Here is a 25895-nt window from a genome sequence, read left to right on the forward strand (position 1 = left end):
GGCTGTTGGATCAGAACTGAGCGACAGTTCCCTGGAGAGGCAATGGTGAAAATGGTTCTTGGGAACTGACGTTGCTGGGTGGGATAGAGTTACAGTCAGCATTAAGGGTTGTGTCTGGGAGTAGTGGAGAATAATTGCTGATGACTGATAGGAGTCAGACTCTGGGCTTTGGAAAAATAAATTGCACGTGGTGTTTAAAAGGAACATTTCCTTCTCATTAGAGGGAAAAATGATCTATCATTTTTGTGGGGTGCTGCTTCTGGTTGTTTATTCTGTCTTCAGAGTGTAAATCCCTCCTTTGGTAATGACATTGAACTTTTGAATCAAGGAGACGTTCAGCACTTGACTCCTATACATTGATTTAATTTGGGAGTATGGGTGCCCGCCAGCAAAGATTCCATGTCCTCGACACAATCTTTAAAAAAAGAGAATTGCTAAACCCCAAAATTTTGAGATTGTTTTTGTTATCCCAGATTTTAAAAGCATTTGGTGGACTTAATGCTTTAAATTTCATATATGCTTTTTTCGTGCTTTCAAGCTGAAATATGTGTTTTTAAAGAAAAGCTAAAATTACCACCTGCTCTACCATTGTCTTTCCTAGACACACTAATGAGTGAACCACCAAAAAATTTCCTGATAAAATAATGAGAATTTATGTCACTTCCACTCCAAGATGAACCATGACAAAATAGAGTAGATTTGACTGTGGCAGTACAGCTGGATGTTTTCCTCAAATAATTGTTTCCGTTCAGTTCCTGGATTGACAATGGTGATTTCACATCCCAGAATTTGAGGATGAAGAAAGGAGTGGCAAATGCCTTTGGCCATCTTTGATAACAACCTGCCTTATCTTTGTTTGGAGTGGACACTTGTAAGGCTGTAGCTTATATTCCAGATAATAATGCAGAGAAATATACTCGATGAGGAGTGATAAAATAATTTGATAATACCTTTATCATCTCAGTTTCTTGACTGTCATATTCTGTGCTCTATGAATAGCCGATTGGTGATCTGCTGTATCATTTTACTAAACTAAAATAGTTTCTTGCAGCCATCCAAAAGAGATTTTTTTCATGCTTGCCAGGAAATAGTCAATGATCTCTGTAAGCTATTTCTCGTGTACTTATGAAGTGCTTCTTACCTTTGTATACAAGTGCCATTGAAATCTGCAAACACCTGCCATTGTCTACGTGTTAATGCGTTTCCTTCAGTAAAGAGAATCCCAGTAGTTCTCTCCCTGGTACCACTTGTAGTGGTACAAAAGGTCACTGGAGACTTATTACCAAAAATTCAGCAAGGATGCTGAAAACAATTAAGATTTTGGGTTACTGAACCATGAATCAATGGGTAAAGAAATGCCGACACTTTCAAAAGAACTACCAATGTATGTAATGCAAATTTGGCACACTTAAAGACAAAAAAAAAAAAAAAAAGAGAGCATTAATTCTCTACGGCCACTTTGTTTTGCTCTGAAGAACATCATGTCACCCCTGATCATGCCTATACCTAATCCAGTATCTTCTCTCTGACAGTGGTCAGTGCCAGATGTTTCAGACATTGTACTTTGTTTATTAGTAGCCACTCACCATCAAAGCATTCAATCCCTTCAATATCTTGAGCTTGAATGAACTCAAGTTATTTTGAGATTGCTGATGGAAGACGAGAGGAAGGAGTTGTTTCAACAAGTCATCTACACTAATTGCAGGGGTTGAAACTTTCCCTGATCCTGGGAATTGGTAATATGAAAGGCATGCTCTAGGATGGCTGTTCTGACAGAATAATTGAATATTCAGAGGAGCCAGTAGAGTCTTGACTGCACTTTGGTTGTATTTCTGGGGCTCCCTAATAGGTCAGCCTCAGGGAAAAGTCCTAACGCACTGGAGTAACAGTGTGGAAAGTGGGGTTTAATGTTTTGTGTTATATGCTGGTCTTGTTTGTAGTTTGCTTTTCCTGATGTCCATCTTGTATGGTTGCTTTGCTTTTGAGGGAGGAGAGCTGATCTGACTCCAGGACTAAGTGTATAACAACACACAGAAAATGTATTCTACTGACTGGGAAAGGAGATACACTCCAGTAGTTCATTTTATCCCCAGAGCGCTTCCTTGAACAAGTGAGATAAAGGCACTAAATTAAACAGTGCTGTTCCCTGATCTGATGCAGCCCTGTCACTTACTCTAATTATTGGGGCTGTGTCTCAGCCTTTTTCTTATAAGCAAATGCTGCCCTGGGGACTTGAAAATTAATATGTCGATTTGAGTAAATATCTATTTGGCACACACCTTGAGGCACTGTAGCAACAGAACTGCTAAATAAGAACTACAGACTAAAATTTAGAGAAATCAGAGAATCCAGCCCTCATAGGAGCAGCTTGAAAGCTGAAGCTAAATTACTGTGTGTTGGTTTTCTCTAAGAACAATGATTATAGTTGTTTTAAGCACCTTGAAATTTGTTCAGACCAGTATTCTTTCACACAACTCTTGAGCTAGGTTTCAGTGTTGGTATGGAAGAAGAACTATTCCCAGTAAAGGCTCCGGATGAGGCCATACTATTTTGGAGAGTAAGAAGAAGTTGCTGGATGTGGCTTTAGGGACAGAGAAAAGGCCCCAGGAGTGTTTAGCTTAGTGGAGTAAATATACCCTACAGATGTGTCTACAAGGATTGTTATAGGTGTCATTGAAATGATTTTGGGCAAGCCACGTGAATTCTCTCCAACCACATGAATTGTGCTTCCCTGTGTGCATTATCATGACTTTGAAGACAGGATGATGAACATGAGGAAGCGGTGGACCTTGCAGCAGTGAAGGGTAACTTAATACCGGGCTGGCCCCTCAGTATAGCAAAGATGTTGAGAAGCTGGAGAGAGTCCCTTTGGCTGCCAAGAGGGCAAGGGTAGTGGAACATATGATAAATAATAAGAGACTGAGGGAGCTGGTCTGTTAATCTAGGAGAAGTAAATAATAAGGAGAGGGGGATATAATTACTGTTTTACACTACCTAACGGTATAGAGGAAATGGAACCAGTCTTTTCTCTGAAATGCACAAGGAAAGAACCAGAGGGAGCAAACAAAAGTCATAACGTGGGAAATTCCAATTACATGCAATGAAAAAAGTTTTTACTGTGAACGTTGTTAAGCATTGGCACCAGTTGTCCAGAGTGCTTGTGGAGGCCTCATCCCTGGAGATATTTAGAACTGGACAAGGCCCTACGAAAACTGTTTAAGTTGGCCTTTTTTTGAGCAGGATGTTGGACTAGAAGACTTCAAGATGTACCAGCCTAAATTATTCTATGATTATGGGCCACCAAGAGAATAGTCACATTTTAGCCATTTGTCCAGGGATTACTTGTTTCTCTTAATGGTTTTGGCTTTTCTCTCTACTCCATCTCTCAAGAGGATTGCTGCTGGTAGACTTATGTTGGTGGCCAGTAGTGGGAAGAGGACTTACAAACTCATTACAGAGAGGAAGTCTGTGGGGTTAAATGGATTGTGGCTGACCCTGACATGGGACATGCTATAGAGTTCCCTGCAGATGTCTCTATATCAGCACCACAGTGGTTTCCCTTCATGCATGAGTGTAGCAAAGTCAGGATTTGTTTGGCAGTTGCCATGGCAACCTGACTGCTATCAGCCCTTTTAACTCAGTGTAACTTTAACGAGGCTTTGTCCCCATGCTTTATTCTTGTTAATGACTTTATTATTATGGATAACGTCATCCTCTAACAAACAATGAGAGATTTGGTTCTGCATACTGTTTTCCTTCTAAAAAAACTGAAACTTTGTAGAATTGGAGACAAAGCAAAGCTTTTGTGTCAAAGGCCTAGAACAGAAGGTGCAACCAGAAGAATTAAAATGGTATATTGTGAAGTGGGACCAAAGATATGACTGGTGTGCCATGGATGGAATAGGACATCCCACAACCAACTGTAACCCCAACTTTCCCCTTAGTGGCTCTGTGTCTGGGTCTCTCTTGCCCATGATCATAAGTTCACAGGAAAAGTGAGGTTGGGAGGGACTTCAGTTCTCTAGTCTAACCTCCTGCCCAAAACAGGGTCAACTAGAAGGTCAGACCAGGTTGCTCAGGGCTTTATCCAGTAAGGTGTTGAAAACCTCCAAGGATGTAGACTGCATAATTTCTCTGGGCAACCCATTCCACTGCTTGACTGCCCTGGCAGTGAAAATGTTGCTCTGTATACCTGGTCTGAAACTCTCTTGTTTTGTCTTGTGCTTGTTATCTCTTATTCTCCTACCACATGCCACTGTGAAGAACCTGGCTCCCTATCCTTGATAACCTCCCTGTAACTGTCTCTTCTCCAGGCTGAAGAAGCCACTTTTTACAGGGCAGGTGCTCCAGCTCCCAACCATCTTGGGGGCCCTCTGTTGAACTCACTCCAATTTATTGAAGTCTGTCTTGTATTAGGGGGCCAAAAATTGCATGCAGTATCTAGATGTGGTCTAAATGATGAGTCTGGCTCAGCTGCATTTCCTGTAAACTTGACAGATATGCCAATGTAAATAAGTGGTATGATTCAACTAAGAGTTTGGAGCATCTGAATATTGCTTCCACAGGGATATATAACATGGCTGAAGGCCAAATCACCAAGCTTCACCCTCTGCCATGTCATTGTCTCTCTCCTTTGTACATGTGTGAGATGAGTAATAAAATCTGCACCCCTCATTGCTTGTTTGTTGTGTGTTTTTCAGATTACACTGCTGTAAATCACCTAAATATTAACTACCTTTCACTAATAATGGTTTATGTCATGTTTTTTGCAGGTTACATATCACAAGTACTAAAGAATTACACTGACCATGCCTGTGATGGAGAATATGTCTCCCTGAGATGTCCTCACAGAACCACAATCAGCATCCAGTCTTCATTTTATGGCCGTATTGTACCAAGTCATCAGATGTGTCCTTCTCGGTATCCCCACTCCTATGCAACTTTAATTAAAGAAGATGTTGCCTGTTCAGTTGGAACTTCCCTTCAGGTATTGCATGTTAAACTGGATCTGTTCATTTTGGACTTCATCGTTCCTTGGCCAGACAGCAGTTGTCTGTGCTGGTGCTGCATAGACCTGTATTAAGCAGTACTACCCAGCATGGGAGCACTGACATCTCACACAGCTTAGCGGATAACTCATCTTTGTAGTTTAGACAGGACCGAACTAGATTTTGCTGATGAATTTCTGAATTTTGCTGCAACTCCAGTCAGTAACAGTTCAGGAATGTGGTTGAAACAGAATTACACTGCAAGACCACAGTATGTTTGCTTGGGTTTGAAGATTTTTTTCAATAGTTTTCCTTCCTAATGGTTAGCTTTTTTAATGCATTCAGAAGTTGCTGTCTTTTTTTTTTTACTTCAGAACTGATCCTATTTCAAGAGGCTTTTGCTTTGGTAACTTAAAACCGAGATAGAATCCTTGGCTTTACGTTTTCTGACTCGTTTGGCTTTTAGGCCACTGTAAATGATCATAGATCATAGATTCATAGAATAGTTTGGGTTGGAAGGGACCTTTAAAGTCATCTAGTCCAACCCCCCTGCAACGAGCAGGGACATCTTCAACAAGATCAGGTTGCTCAAAGCCCCATCCAACCTGATCTTGAAGGTTTCCAGGGATGGGACATCTACCACTATACATCACTTAAGCTTGTAATTTCCCAAGCATCAGTAGTTAATCTGCTCTGTCCTTTTGTGGAGGGAATTTTGACTATATGTATGCTCCCAAGAGCACATGTGATGTCAGCAAAACAAAAGATTATTTGGAAGGTGCCAGTGTTACTCAACTGTGAGTAGGAACAATTAAAATTAGAAACATGAGTTGGCTGATGTTGTTGAGATCAGTGGAATGGATGTTGAAGTAAGAATAAGTCTTTTCAAGTGTGGGACTTGGGACTGTAAAGACTTTTGGGCAAAGATCTCAAGCATCCAGTGTGTTTATGGCTATGAATCAATAATATCTCATAGTAGAAATTTATAGCAGTACTAGATTAATGAACCTACAGGGCTAGTGAATAATTTGGCTAAAGGCCAGAATTTCCCACATCACTTCTCACTCTTGCATCCAGGGTTTTTAAGAGGAATTTACAGCAATTTTTTTTTAAGTTGATACGAATGCTTTGGCTTCCAAATGTCAGTGGTAAATTCTCAAGAAATTTCACAGGGTTGGTGTTTGCCTGTAGTGTAACCCTTAAGCTGACAGATTTGCAGTTGCCCTCATAACACTTCCACTGCACAACAAATGACCAAGTTGTAGTATAGGAGGACATAGTCCTTATCAGTGGAACGTTTTCCCAGATGTGATAACGAAAGTTCATAATATGACTGTTGTTTAGGGTGGGAGAACATGAACTGAAGACTTTGGCAGAGGCTAGCCTTCCCTTTCTTTCTTTTATTTATTTACTGCAAAATTTACTTGAAATATTTCATTTACCAGCGTGATTGATGATAGCTACGTGCTTAGCCTCATCCCTTGCGAGTGACTGGCCCACTTAAGGCATCTGGAAGAACTTGAGATGAGGGAAGGTGTAACCTTTGGCTTTCCATGCCATGGTTTTATGTGCAGGAAGGATTTAAAAGAGATCCTTACCTCCCTGGCTTAGCTCCTTGTGTCCTCAGAGCTGTTCCCCATTAGCTTTGCCTCCAACAGTTACAGTGCTTGGAACTGCAGCTCCCCTATTTATCAGAGTGAGAATTGTGTTCCCTGTAGGCAGTCTTGCAGCAGATCTCTTGTACAGTAAGTTTATTACATGACTGAGGCCGGAACATTCCTATTCACTCATTTTGGGGGATGCGGATGTGCTAGGGAAGTAGCTGACATTCTCTGTTCTGCCACAAATTTCTTGAAGGTCCTTGGGCAAGTTCCTGAGTCTCTTTGGAGAAGATCCACAGTGCCTCTTTGGTGCCCCCAAATCTGGCTTTGATACCTCAGGGTGCTGTGCTTGGCCAGGGTAAGATGAGTCTGGATGCCAGAGTTTAATCTTGTCTTCTTTCTCAATCCTGGAGGGAGTGAGGCCTCTCTGAAGGGTAACCCAGAAACTCCACAAGCTGAATGGCAAGCTGCCTGCAGCTCGCTGGTAGGAAGTGCATGTATGTAGGAAAATTGGAAAGCTGTAGACAAGAAAATTGCGTGTATTTTTGTGGTTTTGAAACTCAGCTATATGGCTACTACAGGCAGGACCAATTGTGTGCATGTTCTGATTGTCAGTAATTTAAAAAGTCAGCCAAACCAAACCCTTCAAAATTAAGTATATAAAATCACTGTTTCTAATCAAAACCATGACGATATAATTTTTCTGCTTCCCTGGAGAGCGGCCTGGAGGGGGTGTAAGGGGCAGTTATTAATACTATTCCTTGCAAACACCACCTGTGAGTAACAGTTAATTCTCATTTAGGAGCTCTCTCCCCTGTAAATGTCCAGTTCAGACATTGTTTCTATGTTAAAGGGGAAAAGAAAGGGTTGATTACACTGAGACAACCACTGCTAATCCAGCCTTATGTGGTTGGCTGCCATGATCCCTTGTTTTCGTCACTTGTTTTTGTTTGAAATCAAATGCAGACCACTTGGGAGAGTGTGTCCGAGGCATTAAGGCAGTGACCCCAAACTACACATTTCTGTTATTCTAACACCGTAATGTCAGATTCAGTGGGAGATTTCCAAATGCACAAAGAATTTGGACGTTCAGACTGGGATTTCAGTTTTGGTGGAGTTGGTCTCCTGTTAACTTCCAGATCAAGTCACATGAATGTGGAGAGGTCAGAACAACAAAATAAAGTTGTGTTGAAAGCCAGACATTATTTCCTTTTTAAACAGCTCCCTCCGCTCCCCCCATTCCACTCACTTTAACAGGGGAGCCCAGAGTTAGCACAAGTCACATGAGATATATGGCAGGATGGAAAGAGAGATTTGAGCTGTTTGAGATTTGAAGCATCTTTGAGATATTTTGAGGGTGGAATTGTAGAAAATTCCCACTTATCCTTTAATAATAGAAGCTAATTTTGGGTACTAGTGCTGTTAATTAACAGTCTGGTCTGGTATTGGCTCTTCTGTACTTTCCCCGTGGAGTCTTGCAGACGGTATTCCTGACTGCGAAGTAAGAGAGAGCAAGGTCCTTGTCCCAGCCAGGAGGGATGGATGAGAGACAGAAGAGGAACATCTGGAGCCTTGGTGGCTCTGGTAAAAGGCACCCATGCAGTGCAAACTACCCTGCCTTAGCAGAGGAAGAGCTTTATGGTGGCTGAACCATCTCTTTTCTTGCTTGTAGGTCAGGAAGAGCAACTGGCAGGACCAAAATCTACTCCTCTTTCACCTAGAAAAGTAAATTCTTGAATATTTCTGGTCATTTAGGCACATCAAAGTCATGCCACTGAAAATGGTTGGCAGTAGGTAAGAGGGTGTTTATCCACACTGCATAATTTATGCAAAGAGATGAGGTGTACGCTCACTAGAGAGTATCTATCGTTCAAGCAGGATCATGGAAAGATGTTAGTTGGGGTGCTGAAGAGCAGAGCTGTGTTAGCACAGTCCGGTGTGGGTGTCTTGGTGACGGCCTGTAACTCCCATGTACTTTTACCCCTTTGGAGCAATTATGCAGGTGCAGTTGGTCTGAGCATGCAACCTAACCATTTTTGAGAGCTTGAAGATTTTTGATAGATCTGTGCATTGTGCTTTCACAGTGCAGATTTTCTCTTGCTCTGTCCCATGTCACCCAGTTAGGGTTGGTCAAGCCCATTGTTAATCTGCCCAATATGTGATTTTTTAGTGCGGGAGTACGGAGAAGAAGCTAAATTACACTGCTGCACAGCAGGGGGTGACACGGGAACATCTAGAGACGCCTTTCACTCCGGGGAGATTTGCTAGAGACCATCCTCATCTGCTTTAGCCTCCCCCTTCTGCTCTTCCCCTCTCCCCTCTCACACTGCTGCGTACATTTGCAATTCCCTGCCATGGGGACATCTCCTCAGATCCTGCCTCTGGGGAAACAAGGAAGCTGATAAACAGATACAGCAGCAGTGTGTGCTTATTCAAATGAACACATAAATGTTGGCACAGAGGACAAAGGCGAAAGAGGAGTGATAAGTGTTCTGCATTGCCTAATGATAAGTGCCTACCAATAAGCGAATCCAAAATCTAGTCACTCCTAGCCAAGCTCACAATGCATAACTTGGGCCTGCAAAAATGCATGTGGGCACATTTATATTTACAGGAAGCTGCTCAGCTGAAGAGGAGGAGGTTCGGAGTAGCTTGCTTATACACCTTTCTGCAGCTGCTCATTCCTGGATCAGTATTCCTGATATCACTTGTTTTCCGCAATAAACTACTCAAGGTCTGTGTGGAAGAATGTTTAATGGTTGGCCTAAGATTATTGTGTATTACACTCTACAGCAGATTACCTGCAATATTCTCATTTTGGTAAACTGACAGAAAAGTAAAACCACAGTTTATTTAGAAGGAAAACAGAAAGTCCTGGAGCAAATCTTATTTAGAAGGAAAATAGAAAGCCCTGGAGAGGAGGCACTTATCCGTGGTGTTTCTCTTCCCAGGTATTTATCAAAGACACTGCAGGCTAAGTTCTGTCTTCATGTACACACGTACTGAAATCAGCAGGAAAGTGCACTTCAGAGGGCAATGTTTTACCGCGTGACTTCTTTCCCAGAGAGGAGCTGTGCTTAGAAGGTGCTCTGGAGCCGTCATGCCTCTCCTTGGAAAGATTACCCCATCTGGGGATGTAGCCTAGGCATGGCCTGTGGCCTGGTCCCTTTCAACACTCTCCGGGACAACCAGTCCTTGGTGACAAGAATCACTAGAGCTGCTGATATGGTATTTCCTTTTGTCCTTTAAGCAAGATACTGGACACCTTTGCTGCCACCCTCTCCCGCTGTCCTTCCAGCAGTGCGTGAGGCAGCGGTACAAAAGGCAGCAGATTCCTTGCATGCTAACCACAGGATTCCCTGGGCCCTTCTTCCCCCCTTTTCATTTGCACCTACTAGGGGGGTTTCTGTGCTAGTAAGCAAAGGGGAGCTGACCTCTTTGGTGAAAGATGAGATAAACTTTCCAGTAGCTGCATGACTCTCAAAGCGTGGGCCAGTTGATCACAAAATGAGGGGACTGGAAAGTGTGTGCACCCATGTGTTGCAGTTTCTTTTATTTTCCCCAAGTGTTCTGGATTAACAGTGTGGGAGAGTAGAATACAGAGTAGAAGAAAATGATCTAACTGCTCTAGCTTTCTTGGTGGGCCAAGGACAGCGGCTCCTGCCATGCCCAGTCACAGGATGTTGTATGGTCCCACTGATGCAACAGTGGCCTCAACAGGAGTGAAGGTCCCGCTGTACCGGCACTATCTCAACTTATCAATAAACGCTCTGTTCTCATGACTCTAAGTGTCTATAAGATGATGATGGTTAAGGGGAAAGAGGGAGGAAAACGATAGGAAGAATAATGGTCAGCAGTGCCACTGGGAGGAGAACCCACCATTTGTTGTACCGCATATTAGAAGATCTCCACAGCTTACAGGCAGCTTGAACAAGGAAAGTTTCAGTCACAGAAATGTCAGTGAATTAAAGAGCAGTTTGGGCAACTCTTCATCAGACTATATTAATTACTTAGTAGAGGATGGTGAGCAGTGAGCTCGGGGTCCAGAAGAGGGTACTGCAGTGCCCAAGTTGCTTTTAAAAATCACAGAAGCAGAGCAGCTTCATTCATGAATCTTGCCCAGGCTGAAATACAACTCTCTGGCAAGCAGCTTCCCCAGCTAATTATTTGCAAGTAGAAGAACTACTTGATGCAGAGGTCATAGATAATCTCTAAATTGCCGTATCTTTGAAATCTTTGGCTTGACTGAAATAGCTCATCAGACCAGTTTGATTGTGTACCACAGAGGAAGAGGCACTGGAGGCAGAGGTGGCTGGTGCAGCCTGTCTGCCTGATGAGGCAGGACTGCTCCCCGGGGTCTAGGCCTCCTAATGCCTTGTTTACTCTAAATTTAAACTTTCCAAGTCATGGGGCTTCCATCATTGCCACTAAGACCCTGCTTGACAGTGTAACGGTTTACTTTCAATGATTTCTTTTTTTCCACTTTGTGTTTTAAGCTTTCCCTTTCTTTAATCCTATGACTTGGTTATGCATCCTTTTGTATTTCTTAAGCTTAGACCTCCTCTTCCTTTGAAGTTGACCCCGCATACAGATTAAGTTTCCTACTGTTAGGAAATGTAGGTAATGGTTAATTAGGTGATATTTGTAATGCAGCTTTTATCGGGTCCTTCTATTTGCTGAGCATGTTCCTGCTCTTTGTGAATCGCTGTCTCTGGGCTCTTTCAAGGCTGTGCCAGAGGAGCTCTGGTGAATCTTGCTGTCCTGTTTTAACATCCCAGCCCACTGCTGCCTGCCCTACTGCCCTGCTGGCGCTGGCTACTCCTGTAGCAGAGCTGGTGAAAGGGAATGTGTGCCCGGTTTTCAGCTCTTGATTTCACAGTCTGGCCTGTTAATGTGAGTCACCAAACGTGTGGGCATAGTTTCCTCCTGCTGACTCTGCTGTGAGTGTTGCAAGGTCCATGAGAGAGTGATAAGAGATAATTAGTAAAGTAGTAAAACCTCCCATACATCAGTCAGGATTCAGGGCCTTTCACCTCTTCTTCATGTGATGCACAAATTGAATGCGATAATTTGGGCAAAACTGAATTGCTTTCTAGTCAAGCAGGCAGGGAAGGTTGCCTGATGAAGCCATAGGCAGGTAACCATCAACAAGGATTTCACTTTCTCATGTAGTCTGTCCATCCCTGTTGCTGATCCTTGGAAAATCCTCTTGGTCCATGGGCTTCAGTAATTTGCATGAGTGAATAGAGATGGATGCGCAATATTCAGATAATTGGAAAAAGGATTAGTTTGCATCTTAAAATTACTAAGTTTACAGTGTGTTTTAAAGTAATACCAACATTCAGGGGTACGTAAAACAGTATCAAAACTAGAATGAAACGTGACATGAAGCCATTATGAATGCATTGCACTGTGTGGCTTTGTAGGGAGAAGTCACGCTGCCTTGTTTGTTTACTTCTTGTTGCAAAACTCATGGTGGTGTACCAAATATAAGCATTGGTGTAACTTCATCATAATGGCTATATCTGGACTGAATTTGACCTAAAAATGCTTAATCATATTTTTTAAAATTACTGGTGGCTTCTTGTGTAAAATTCTGAGTACAAATCTCTGCCCATCTTCATTTAACTGCACACGGCTCTGATCCATTCATGCAGTTTGCTCTCTGAGTTATTCTCAGCAACATACAATTTGGGCAATTATTTAGTGGGGTTCCTCTGTGTAATTTCATGCCTGACTGACATGCCCTGCAGTCATCCTTATGTTCCTTTGATGACGGAGGCTGTACAGAGAGCAGCCCTGTAGCAAAATCCTAGTTCCCATTGAGTTTCATCGTTGGCTTCTATGGGTCCAAAGTTTCACCCTAAGTATGTTGAATCTATGAACTACTACAAGGGACTAGGAACTGAGATAAGTTTAATTGCCTTGGGTGTTAAGCTCAGTTGTGGTTTAAGTGTGCAGGGGAAGTGCTTCTTCAAGAGTGGTTTGAAGAGACAGAATAAAAATGAGTGCACCCTTGGGAATGGCTGAGGACAGCCTTCTTGCAGAGCTCGCATCCAATTCCAGATTTAAAAGGCTGTTATCTAATGAGCACAAGCAATTACTTAGCTAATGAGCACAACAAAATGAGCACGAGAAATGTGTTTCATCTGCAATGCCCACTAGAAAGACATGGTTTTGAGCTTGAGGCTGCCCTTGCTGCAAGAGCTGGGTCACCGCAGTGAGATTAATCCAGGGCATAAATCACAGGGGTTAGATTAGTGTTTGTTTTACTTGAATTCACATTTCTTGCTCTCTTATCTCCTCTAAATCTTGCAGCTTCTTAGCTCAATCATGAACCAGAGAATGGAATGGGTTTAAACAGCCGCAATTTCCCTCCTGAGCACTGGCTGTCAGCCCTCAGGCTTGATTTACCACTAGAATGCAATTATAAAATGGCACAATGCAATTAATGTGTCTTCCCTCCCCTTTCGTGCCAGACAGGAATTCCTCCTCCACCTTCTTCAGTTGGAGTGATTTTTATAATACAATCTAATCCAATGCAACTTTGTTTTGCATTAGTCGGGGGTCTACCAGATGGCAATGACATAAACAGCTGACTGTACATCCCAGTTAGGGATGGTTTGGCATGTCTACTACTATCTCTGTGCAAGTTCAGTTTGCTTGTGCGCCTCTTTTTGTTTGGTTTTGTGGTTGTATTTTTTCACCTTTACAGCTGTCAGTGACAGCCAGAAAAGCAAAGCAAACGTAGAATGAATTGCCTAAATTTTTCAAGCCATTAAGCAAAAGCCATGTGAGCTCAGGACATTTCCTCACTACCAAATAAACTCACAGCTTTCCCGGTGTCAATCTAGCTGATCATCTGCAAATACTTCAGAAACAACTTCTGCCAGAGCTCTGATATTGCTAGAAGTTTGATTTTTGACAGTAAGACCAGAAAGCCAAGGTCTGGATTTGTAAGGGTCCCTGTAAACACCAGATACCCTGGACCTGTGGGGGGGGAGTACCGGTAGTGGAACATCTTGTCACGCATGTTCTGTAGACTCGCTGTGTTGCACAGTGTTTAAGAAGATGTTTAAGATGCCAGATGAGTCACTGGAACAGGTTACCCAGGGAAGTTGTGGAAGCTCCATCCCTGGAGGTGTTCAAGGCCAGGTTGGATGGGGCTTTGGGCAACTTGGTCTAGTGGGAGGTGTCCCAGGGGGGTTGGAACTTGATGATCTTTAAGGTCCCTTCCAACCTAAACCATTCTGTAATTCTGTGATTCTAAGATGATAGTATGTGGCACATACTGATGAAAGCAGTGGGGAAGAAGATTTCTGTGTATGCAAGGATAGGTAAAAATTGTATGTACAAGTTTTTAAGTTGATGTTAGGGCTGGTGTAAAATCTTTGTTCTTTATTAATCAGGAACATGGCACAGTCAACCATTGCTAAATTTTGTTGCATTTTTCCTGATGTATTTCACTGAGTATTGAACATATTTTTTTTTATTTTACTCTTTATGGATATATTTCATTATGCCTAAGACTTCACTCAAATAGTCAGCAGGAAATCAGAAATCTTAATGAGTTTTTATATTTTCAGGAAAATCGTTGCCCTTCAGGGGAGGCACATTAGAATCATGTGAGTGAAAAGGAAATATTGATTTCTCTTCCCCCATGAAATAAATTCTCAGAGTCATGGCTATTATCAAATTAAGTTGAAACTGTAGCTAAACACTAAAACCAATTAGTAAAAGGCATATTCAGCCTCAAGAGCACTTCCCATTTTCTATGGTCTCACAGTGGCCTAGATGACTTTTGCTCCTTAATTTAGGTTCAGACTTCTCCCTAGGGCTCTGTGTTACTTTGCATACTGCAGGAAGTAAACTCAGGAGGTTTCACTTATGTGGAATACATGGAGAAAGCAAGGGCTGCCAAAAGTTGGAGCAAAACAAGATGAAGTGGAAATATGTGAATGCTGCCCACGTTCTTCATTCTCTGAGGTCGGCAAGTGGTTGCCTTCGCTTCTGGTGCTGAGCCTCGGGATGGATGAAAGCTGAGGTTTTCAAAGAGGCTTCTTGTTGGCCTAACTCGTTCTCTGCTGAAACCCAGGGCGGTTTTCCCACTGGTTTTAATAGCACCCATTATGCAATGCTGAAGGCTTTTGAAAATCCCATCCATCTGCTATGAACAGGTCTGTTGACCAAAAACCCAAGTTTGCTGCCTTTGAGGGGAGAAAGCTTCCCTTGTGGGAAACGAAACATTCAGGGTGCTGCTTCTTTCCCTTTGCTCCATATTCTTAGCGCTGCTTGGGTGTAAATGCAGCTGTGGCTGCCCAGTACCAGCAAATCCTTTCAGGTCTGCAGTGATTCGGAGAGGATTTGTCCGTGAGGCACTGAAGAGTTGTTCCAGTTGTCCTTTGCCTTTTGAGATCAAAAGAGGTATCTGTGTAGAGACCTCGCTTAAATTCCTTTGCAACTCATTGGATTTTGCGTTGAATTAAATTTCACATGCTGAGTGAGCAGTCAACCCTTCTGAGCCCAGAGGAACGAACATGCTGTTTCTATGCGTTTTAATGGGATGGTCAAGTTGGGGCTAATGCTTCCAGGCACCCCCTTCAATGTTCACCTTTCAGCCTTTCCACCCTAAGCCCTGTATTTTGAAATGAGATGCCTGCATTTCATTACCTTTGTAAGTGGAGAGAGCAGCATATGTTCTCTGCTCCCTAGGAAAGGCCTGAATCATCTTGGTTTGAACTTTAAAATAAAGGTCAGACTTGAGGCAGGCACGAATTCTTGCATGTGTAAGCCCAAAAGGTGAAAGCTTTAGGAAGTTATGAGCAACCACAAATGAGGCAGTTTCAAACTGCACTTGAAACTGGAACAGTTGTTGTTCCTGTTGTTCAGAGGGTGACATTCAGAGTTATAATGCTAAAGAATATATACAGCATCTTCAGGGAGAACTCAAAAATAGAGTAGTCACTGAGGCAGGGAGAAAATTGGTTTGGGTGGCGCATGGTAAAGATGGAACAGCCTTTATGTTAATGGCGCGGGGATAAGATTGTGGGAAAGCCCAAATATCGAGGTGGGTGTAAGAAAAGGGAACAGGGAGAAGACAAAAGAGACCGGGGGAGTCTAGGGGAATTTCTGAGAAAGGATTTTCCAGTGCCTCCTTGCAAGTGAAAATTAATTGTTTTGGGACTGGAATTCACAGCTCTGTATTGCGGGGACTTAGTGAGGCTGGTGGATTACCTTGCTCTGTGGTCTCAAAATGCTCTGACAGGTTCATGTGTGTCAGGCAAACATTATGGTAATTTTAGCGCTCTAGGGGCTCCACAGCAGCACATAAATACCACCTAAGCCATCCAGCTGAATTTAAAACTTAATTACTGCCCCACTTAATAATATTCTCTCCCCCCACTACTGCTTTAGAGGTTCATAGGGTTAAAAGAAATCATTAATCTTCCTTAATGAAGCTATTTTCTAGCAGGAGACAGAATGTCTTGCCCCTGTGGATTCTGAGATAGAGTTTTTATGAGTGTTATGAATGGGGAAGTGGGGAGCGAGCATTACAGGAAAGGCAGTGCAGAAAAGGGGACGGGACCCAAAATGCCGGCGGTGGGAGGGCCCTCCGACTCTCAGGCCCTTGCTGAGCGTAGCTAGAAGGAATGCGATAGTCATGGGGGAAGAGGAGTGAGCCCTATTAAAAACCAACTAAGTTGGCTGTACAACAGTGTTCCCACCGCAATTACTAATTATTGGAATACCCGCAATTGCCAAAGTTTTTATATAGCCGAGGCAAGAGCTCTCTTGAAAACTGTGGTTGAAATTGTGCATCTCCAGAGAAATCTAAAGCAGAACGGTGGTGGCAGAGTTTGGGTCTCTGCTTTTAACTGTCAGGGCTGATCCCTGTCCTCAAAGCTGCTTTTCCTGGGACAGTACTACCTTATACTACGATTAAATTGCATGCAAATGTTTCAAAATCTCTGTGACCATCCCAGTGCAAATCCCCGCTTTTGCACGCATGAAAGGGAAAGGCATCATGCTCCTTAAACCAGTGTGAGTTTTAGTCCTCTCCTAGCCCATGGCTCCTGCGGTTGCATTAAGCACCGTTGCCTGCCTCATGCTGGGGACGGATGTGGAGGCGAGGACGGCCTTGCCATTCTCCAGCTTGTCTTGGTTTGATGATCCCTTTGGTGGAGATACTGATGTGCTTTTTTTCTGTTTCTTGTGCGTGTCTGTGTGCATCCCTGGCTGCAGAAGATGCTGGACGAGTGCCAGGACAAGCGGAGCTGCCAGTTTCTCGTCAATAGCCGTCTCTTCGGCACAGATCCGTGCCCTGGAACCGGCAAATACCTCATCGTGTGGTACAAGTGCAGGCCAAGTAAGTATCTCGCTATTGAATCTCTTTGGCGAGACCAAAGCAATTTTGTACTTAATACTCGCCAGCGAGGTCTCCTAGGACTTTTTGTTCCCTTCCACCTTTATTTTCGGTGTAACATAACCCCCTGGGTGCAGAGCGTTTCCCCTCTCCCCCTTGCTTGCTGCCTTGCTGGGATGCTGCTACTCCGGCTCCTTCCTCCTTGCTGGCAGCCCCAGTTGCAGATTGTTTTTGCAGGTGCCAGTGAAAGCCTTTGCCAACACTGAGCTCACGCTGCCGGCGGTGGGTGGGCTGCTCCCGCTCCTGTCTGCAGCCGCCCTCCTGTCCCGGTGGGCTAGTGGGATTTGTCCCCTCTCCGCCTGCCCCTCCAGAGGGAGTGGGAGCTCTTTGCGTGGGCAAAGACTTCAGACCTGGGTGCCTAAGGCAGGCACCGAAGATGGTGGTGCAACGGTAAGCTCACCTGCCCACGCCATGCCACAAGCCAGCTCTAAATTGCTCCCAGATGAGGCTGGGAAACGTTAATCTATGTTTTGCGTGATCTCATTAGCTGTGTTTAAATTAAATGGGACTGGCGCCTGGATACTGGGAGTGCAATCATGCGTGTTGCGGAGGAGGGACCCTGGTGCGGCTTTGGCCCAGGACAACCAACACCCTCTTGGCTGATTCCTGGCCCCACCGGGGATGTTAGCCCAGCCTGGGCACTGTTTTCCATCAGCACTTTGGAAGCAGAGATATTGGTTAGGAGACGGATAGGGTTTGATGGCGGCCAAACTGCGCCAACCGATTTCAGCCAGAGAACAGGCCCTAACTCTATTTGAGTTAATAGTCTGGACATGGCATTTCACACCAGCCTCATCCCACGCTTTTTTAGATGGCATAACTAACATGGTTCCAGCATCACATCAGCAAGATTTTTGAGGAAGAAATAAAAAAAAGTTTGCACAGGGAATTAAAACATACCTGATTTCAGAAAAGGTTTGAAACAAAAGCAGAAACATTCAGACTGTCAGCAGCACAATCTTTTTGCATGCAGAGACCTGTGCTAATGAACTGAAGGGATCTGGCAAGATCTGTGAGGAATTCAAATGAAAAGCAGGTAATGAAGCACCTGCATTTGTTGTGGGGTTTTCATGAGTGATTGGAACATCCCTTGTTGGGTGAGAAATGCATCCCTGAGAGAGGGGTGATTAGCAGGGTGTTCTGACAAGTCCTCCTGAACCTGCAGGTTTTGTATCAAAGCTCGCTTGAGGAATCTGACTACTAAGGCCTCTGCTGAACTTCTGAAGGTACTTCAGGATCCCATCTGTGCATAAATATTTATGGCTTGGCATTCTTTGCTAATTACAGATATGCTAGAAAAGAAGGAGTTTGCGTGTGTGCTGGGTAAGTGATGTTCCTGAAAGAGAGCAGGGGAAGTTGCTTGAAAACATTTCCCCAAGACATTTTTCAGACAGCTCCAATTTTGCAGGGTGAAACAGGGTAACCTGACACAAATTATTGTTTCTTAGTCACTGGGCAAGCTTTTAATCAGAAGCTGCTGGATTAATAACAAGGTTTGAAATATGTGAGGATTAGCTTTGCGCAGAGACACCAGGACACGGTCAACCTTTCCTTGATGATTCAAGACATCAGTTTTCAGTCTCACAATCTGAATCTTGTGCTTGTGGGAGTTTGGTAATCGTGCCTTTTAGAAGAAGGTTAATGAGGGGACTGAAGAAAGTGATCCACAGAATGAAAAGTACAGGACCATGACAAATTTTGGTGGGCTTTTGGGGTTATTGAGTATTTGCGTATTGTTTATGAGCTGTAAGTGAATCCAGTGCAAGCCCTTCATGTTTAAGAATTGGCCCCAAAAGCTGTGGTCCTATGAAGTATTGATCTGCCCCAGAAAGACTGATCACGCAAATTGTAACCAAAAAGCACCAGAGTCTTGTCCAGAGCTTACTGCCTGGTGCATGCTTCAATCCATAACTTCATCAGAAGACAAATGCAATTTTTTAGGCTATGTTTCTGTTCCTGAATTTGTCCTTCTTAACAGTAGACCCTACAGAAGTACTTTAATAAGAATCATAGAATCATAGAATGGTTTAGGTTGGAAAGGACCTTGAAGATCATCGAGTTCCAACCCCCCTGCCATGGGCAGGGACACCTCCCACTAGACCAGGTTGCCCAAGGCCACATCCAGCCTGGCCTTGAACACCTCCAGGGACGGGGCCTCAACAGCCTCTCTGGGCAACCTGTTCCAGTGCCTCACCACCCTCAAAGTGAAAAACTTCTTCCTAATGTTCAATCTGAACCTGCCCTCTTCTAGTTTAAAGCCATTCCCCTCGTCCTATTACTACATGCCCTAATAAAAAGTCCTTCCCCAGCTCTCCTGTAGGCCCCCTTCAGGTACTGGAAGGCCACAATAAGATCTCCCCGGAGCCTTCTCTTCTCCAGGCTGAACAGCCCCAACTCTTTCAGCCTCTCCTCATAGGAGAGGTGCTCCAGCCCTCGGATCATCCTTGTGGCTCTCCTCTGGACATGCTCCAGCAGGTCCATCTCCTTCTTATGTTGGGGACTCCAGAGCTGGATGCAGTACTGAATAAATGCGGTAAAGAAGCTATTTAAGGTCTGAATTGTCCTCTAGAGACATCTATTTCTTTCCTTTGCCTCTTGAGGGAGCCTGATGTGACCATGCTACTGAAGTAGGGGCCTTGGTTTTGTGCTTGAGAGGTGCTTTGGAAAGTGGCCTGCAGAGCTTGGATAGGACATCTTTAACATAGAATAAGAACGCGCAAGCCCTCCCATTTTCAGAATCACACTGGAACCTCAAAAGGCCCCTGAATAGAGGTAGTTATCTAAAAAGAAAGACTTCCTTGAAAGAAAGCAAAACTGAAGTTAGTGGCATTTACTTGTACCTTTGCTGAAGAATAACTAGATGCGGTCATCCCCTCCAGCCACTGTCACTGCAGTTATGCCTCTCTGACATTATGTTGCAATTGAAATGTAGTGGTTTCGATGCTCACTGGCTGTGTGGGGTTCACTCACAAGGCAAGGTGCTATTTTGGATTCTCATGGGCAGAATTTTAAGGGGATGGAGGGCAGTAAATCATGCTGAAACTGAAAGCCCCAGATTTTCCAAATGGTGAAGCTCCGGGGAACAGGGCGATCGGGGCAAACTCTGCTGCACTAACCGCTCTGAAATAGCTTTCGCTGGAAGAAGGGAAGCTCATGCAAAGGTTTGATGCTGAAGCATTATGGTTCACCTCCTCTAGAAATTCAAAGAAATATTTCAGAGAAGTGCTTGCTTAACTAGAAGCAGTGAGAAATTCAATGGCTTGTGTGTTTTTTGAGAAGTCTTGTGCTAATCATGGTCCCCTCCGATCCAATGACTGGATCTGGGGTCTAGTGGACACTCATCTGCATGTACAGGAGTCAGATATGCGCATGGGACTGCTTTTACATGTCAGGTGTTTGGCAGTGCTGTGTATTCTCTGTGCCTGTAAATAAATAAATACGCTATGTGTGTGCATACTTTAAATTTGAAGGTACAGAATGTTTAGGAAGGTCAGAAATAATCAGTAAAATGCTCTATTTCGTCTCAGTTTGGGGTAAAGTGAGACTCACTTGTTGCTGCTATGTGATTTGAAGGGCAAGGTTCATCAAAGTGTATATGGATTTAGCATTTATTTGCTTTTCCCATTGCACATGGGCCTTATTTTCTAATATGCACTACCCTTTGGGAAGATGTTCAAAAGCATGGTACAGGTCTCGGCAGAGGACAGCTATGACTTCGGTTTCTAAGCTTGGAGGTGCCTTTGCAAATCATCTTGCTGTCAACAGCCTCAGTCGAGAGCCCCCAGAGGGTCCCTGCAGGTCAATGCTGGGATATGTTGCTGTAGGTGAAACCTGCAGTTGTCCTCTGCTAGTGTAGATGTAGCCTGGCATTTAGCACTGTCCGGGGATGGTTTCCAGTGGGAAGTTTGGATACAGCCACCCTGTTTTAGGGGCTAAAAAAGTTGATGAGAATGGCTGTGGGCTGTCCCATGCCAGTTGGTCTGAGCGCCAGAGACCTGGCACATTTAATTTATTGGGGCTAATGTAGCCTGAGATCTACCTCCAAAGCGCACTCAAGCCTAGGATCAAGCCCTGAACACACAGAGGACTTCAATCTCCGGGGTACCTTTCAAGATCATTAAAAAATTGCACACAAATCCAATTATTTCTCAGGTAACACGCTGATTTGATTTAGACCCATTAAGTATAATTACCGGGTAGGCTGCAGGAACATATAATTAGAAGGAATTGACATACTATTTAATTGGTCTAACATGAATTCCCTCTAACTGAAATCTGGATTCACCAATATTATTCAAAGAATTTGGTGTTTGTTCATCCCCCTCACTTCAGAGACAGAGAACCGTGTAAGATCGTGCCTTATTGTAAGCTAGAAAATATTTGCTCTGTGTGCCAGACTTTCCGGAGGGGTTGCGTGGTCTAATCCTGGCTGGGAACAGGATCTGTGGGGCTGCCCAAGTCATGCTGAAGAAATAACTTCACCTCTCTGCACCCCAGCAATACCATTGCAGCTGATTTTTACCGAGGTTGGTTGCCGCTCTGGGCTATTGTACAAGCCAGGATTGATCTGCCCCTGCACAGCATTTGTTTGCCCACGATGGCTTCTTGTTTTTTTGGTTATTTTTTTTGGCTTTGTTATTGCTGAACCAAATGGGGACATACATGCTTGCCTGTCTCTGCAAAGGGATTAGTTAGGATGAGATGTGTTGTCTGAGTGGCCATTTGCTGGCAGTGCTGTTGAGAAGGGAGAGGGCTCCTGCCTTGCTTGTGTGGCTTCCTCCATGAGTCCCCCACGTAGTGCCTTCCTCTTGTCTCCTCCTCTGCCATTGCTACACTGTGCTGGATGCACCGTCCCCTTCTTGGCTCTGAATAGCCTGAGCTGCAGCCACCTGTAATGCTGTAGTGATATTGTCCCTCTTTCCTATCAGACAGTTGCTACTTCAGCTTATGACTTCAGGGACTCTGGGAGAGATAATATCCATCCAGCCAGTTTTTTTTTTTTTAAATTATTATTATTTTTATTTAATTTTAGAATGCTGTGTGGAGCAGCTGGATGCGATAATTGGAGGCTGGCGGGTGTGAAGCCTCCCTGTATTAATCATCCCAGCGATGTAGCGAAGTGTAAATCCAAAGTTTGCTGCTCTCCCTTCTATTCACAAATGTAAGCCTAAAATCTTTGAAGTTTCAGAAAGCCTGGATTGTGACCTGGGCTCCAACTGCAGCTCAAATCCCTCTGTAACAATACAAAAACATATTTGTGAAAGACATCAAGGTTCTGAGAAATGCATCTGGGAAGGAAACGTGCGTTTGTTGGCAAAGGGTGAAGTGCCAAAAGTTTGTGTGGGGGTAGGAGGAGGGAAGGGGGTGGGGGAGGTTGCTTTGTTCTAGTTCAGAACCTGTAGCTTTGATTTATGGGAAAACTTTTGTGCTGAGAATCGACCTGGACACATGTTTTGAAGAGAACAGGCAGTCATTCTCTCCAGAATAGATTTAACTCTAATCTAAGAGGCCCAGTTAATTCTTGTGAAATGTCAATGACTTTTTTTTTTTTTCCAGACATGGGAATGCCCATCCTGATGTCCTTGCCAAAATCTTATTCACATAACTTTATTTTTCTTAACAGCCCTGGGCAATTTGAAGTAGAAAACAACTGAATTTTAAAACCAGTTAGGAATTAATTCCAATTAGATCATCTTCTGATATGAATGCCATCTTCAAGTTTGCACCCTCTATCCTACAGTGATGGAGCTGCCAGGCTGTGTCCCTGGAGTGTTTGCCTTTTGGTGAGGATGTGTGATTTTTTTTATCAGTGGCACTTCCAAACCTGTACAAACGCCAGAAAACCATTACTTGTGGCAGAGCTTTTCCAGCAATCAAGGAATTGCGAAGAGTCCTTCTCTGTATTGGTGGTTCCCAGTTGCTGGTGAATGTGAAGCTGCCTCATGTCTCCTGGAGGATTGGTCAGGTCTGCTCATCAGATTTCAATCACATTAGCTGAAATGTATGGAAAGGACATTTTGGAAGGACCACCTAGGATTGCAGTGAACACACCTTGTTCATCTTTTAATTTCCCTACAATCTGTTCCTTTAATAATGAATCTAGTGTAAGCTTTGCCATTGACTTTGCTGGGCTGAGGATTACACCTTTTCTGTTTAAACTCAGTGAACGTGGCGTGCAAAGCCTGGTCTCATCCCACATCCTCCGGGCTTTCCCTCCCTAGGCAGAGTTTGCAAAACACTGTAAGGAAGAGCAGAAAGCTGTGGAAAGAGCAGGGGTTTCGTAGACATTTCAGATGAGAGCAAAGAGGGACCTAAAGGTATTCCTGGTCCCTTTAACGCTCGTGATTGATTTTAGTGCTGGGGTAGATTTGTAATTCAGTAGTTATCAGCCCTTTCAGAAAAGCATTAATCTCCTTCGTAAGACAGGTTTATTGGTGGCAGGAGAAGTTCACTGTATTGTTTGCTGCATTGCTTTTTGGTGGGCCAGGCTTTCCAAAGCCGCGCGATGGAGTGAGGACTGCTTAATGGGCACATCCTCCTGGCCCATCCACCGAGGCAGCAGAATAAGCCTTTTCCCTCCTGCATTCAGCAGCTTGCTCTTGCTTATCTGTATTATTTCAAAACTGTTAAGGTGGTGCAGGGAGTAGAAATTTATAAGGGCAATAAAACCTCAGGCAGCAGACGCTGTGGTGATGAAAAGGTGTAAATAAAGGAGCGCTATAAATAACAGAGGACAGATCCATCAGCCTGCGATTAGGGTCAGAGAAACTTTAATGCTAGCGATTAATATTGTTTTAAGCTCTTGATGCACGGAGATTTTCAGGCGCTGTCAAATAGCCCTATCTCTGTGGCACGCTAATCACTTGGCTGCCAGGGGCGGGATTAAGAGGACCGTGTGATTTCATTGTCAGCGAATGCAGAGATTATTGTCAGCCCCTGTCCCCACAGAGAAGGAGACTGCTGCTGACCTGGGAGGGTTAAAAAAAAGTGAAATAAAAAAATCCCAGTTTTCTTTCAAACCTTGTCAGTCTGCCCTGACTCACGTAAAAAGGAGAACTGGGAGCCAGCGAAGACCAGGGTGATGCTTCCTACTGATGTGGGCGGAAAGATTCCCTTGGCTGGATTGGATGTGAAGCACTAAAAAACGCAAATTCTCGAATCTGCCTAATTGTATAAATCATAGAGCTGTGATTTTTATCCATTTCCTTTGTCCATTGACATTTAAGTTTTCTATGGTGTCCTATGAAAAAAAACAAGGGTGAAAACCCCTTTTAAGCCAGAGATTTTCAGTGAAGGACAAGAAAAGGATACACCGCAATCTGTCTGTGCTGGGACAGGTGAGTCAGTAGCATTGCCAGAAGGAGCTGGGAGCCTTTGCCCTCAGGTACAACAAGCTTCAGGAGATCCAGCCCATCCTTAGGCACTGTGGGCACCTGTGATACCTTTCTGTGCTGATGATGGAGGCTACCTTGTGAGCGGTGCTTCAGGTGTCGTGACTGGCTTTGGCTGCTGCCAGAGACAAAGAGATCTGGATGCCTTCTCCTCAGGAGAGCAAAGGTCTGTCCTTGGGACAATTAACCAGAATAAACACAAGGGAATAATTTTTTTCAAGACCAAACCCAGAAATCTAAATCTCAACACAGTCCAACTGTGAAAGAGGTTTGCAAGCTCCGAATGATAGATTTCAAGATTTTCTGGCATACTGGTGAAGAACTGTGTGAAGAGCATGTCCCAGAAACAATAGGCTTATAAACCAAATCGAGATGCTGCAAAGGTTTACTTTTGTGAAAGATTGTATCTGTTATATTGAATCCACAGTTAAACCATGCGTGAAGGCTTCACAGAGCGGTAAGCGGGACAGAGAGGCAAATTTATACAGTACTTCTGCAGGGGGTCCTGTATATGGACGTATTCAAGACAGAAAATACAGATCAATTCCTCTCCTCAAATAAATTTCTCTTTGAAGAAATGCAGAGAAGAGTAAATCTTCTCCTGGGTAGAGACATGGTGATGAACTCTTTCCAATGCTGTGGATTTCTTCAACTTTTTTTCAATGTTGGTCCTACATTTGATTTTCAAATTAATTATACATTTTTAAAACAGGTATCTCCTGATATTTTCAGCTTTTCATCATACTAATGATGCATCAAGCTCTTCTCGGTTACACACTTATTTTTATGACTACTTAAAAGGCACTGGAGGTTGTCACCTAATCATGTGTCTGGGAACTGGGACTTCTAAAGCATCTGTGATGAATTTGGGAGATTTGGTAGTTGTATTTCTCCCAGCTACATGCTCAGGCAAAGCCATTGAGGGAATACTGTGTGTTTAATTATTTAAGACAGTAGTGAACTAGCTTTTAATCTAGTAGGCCTCATTTGCCCATATTTTATGCTCTAGGAAACCCCATGAATGATATGTAAAAGTATCAATCAGGTATCCTTTTCACGTTCCTTTGTCAGAATTATTATTGCCATTATTTTAACATTTGGAGAGGACCATTTTAATGATATAAGACTAAATACTCCCTTTCAGTTATTTTAATAATAACTTTAAAAGCATTACTCCAGATTTACACCATCACTGGAAGAGAAGAACAGAAGTGCCCTGAGCATTGATACTAATGAAGTCTTTTTCCTTACATATTAATGTATTTTTTTCCTTGGTGCATATCTCCCATCTTTTCATTGCAGTAACAAAGGTTTTCACCGTGCTTCCTATGTTGCCTCCTATGGTGTAGCTAATCCAGATTTATATCCATGCTAATTGACCAGGTATTACATCCGTGCTGGTTGGCTGGTGGGACAGTGCCACAATTACAACTGGCTTTGGCACTGATGTGCTTCTCTTCTGTAATTGGCTACCAGCTCTTAGAAAATGTAT

At 43.6% G+C, this 25895-nt stretch overlaps 1 protein-coding gene across 2 annotated transcripts in view; it reads left to right on the forward strand.

The window, feature by feature from the left end:
* LOC309670192 (protein eva-1 homolog C-like) overlaps window positions 1-25895 on the forward strand; it is a gene marked incomplete at both ends in the record, with an annotated part of 214753 nt that overhangs the window by 55417 nt on the left and 133441 nt on the right. For both annotated transcript variants that reach the window (XM_082481038.1, XM_082481039.1), the window contains 2 exons: window positions 4773-4987; window positions 16832-16955. In XM_082481038.1, the coding sequence (XP_082337164.1) occupies window positions 4773-4987; window positions 16832-16955 (339 nt within the window). The remainder of the gene's footprint in view (window positions 1-4772; window positions 4988-16831; window positions 16956-25895) is intronic.

This window comes from Vanellus vanellus, assembly GCF_965231255.1.
Source record: "Vanellus vanellus genome assembly, chromosome: 3".
NCBI lineage: Eukaryota > Metazoa > Chordata > Aves > Charadriiformes > Charadriidae > Vanellus > Vanellus vanellus.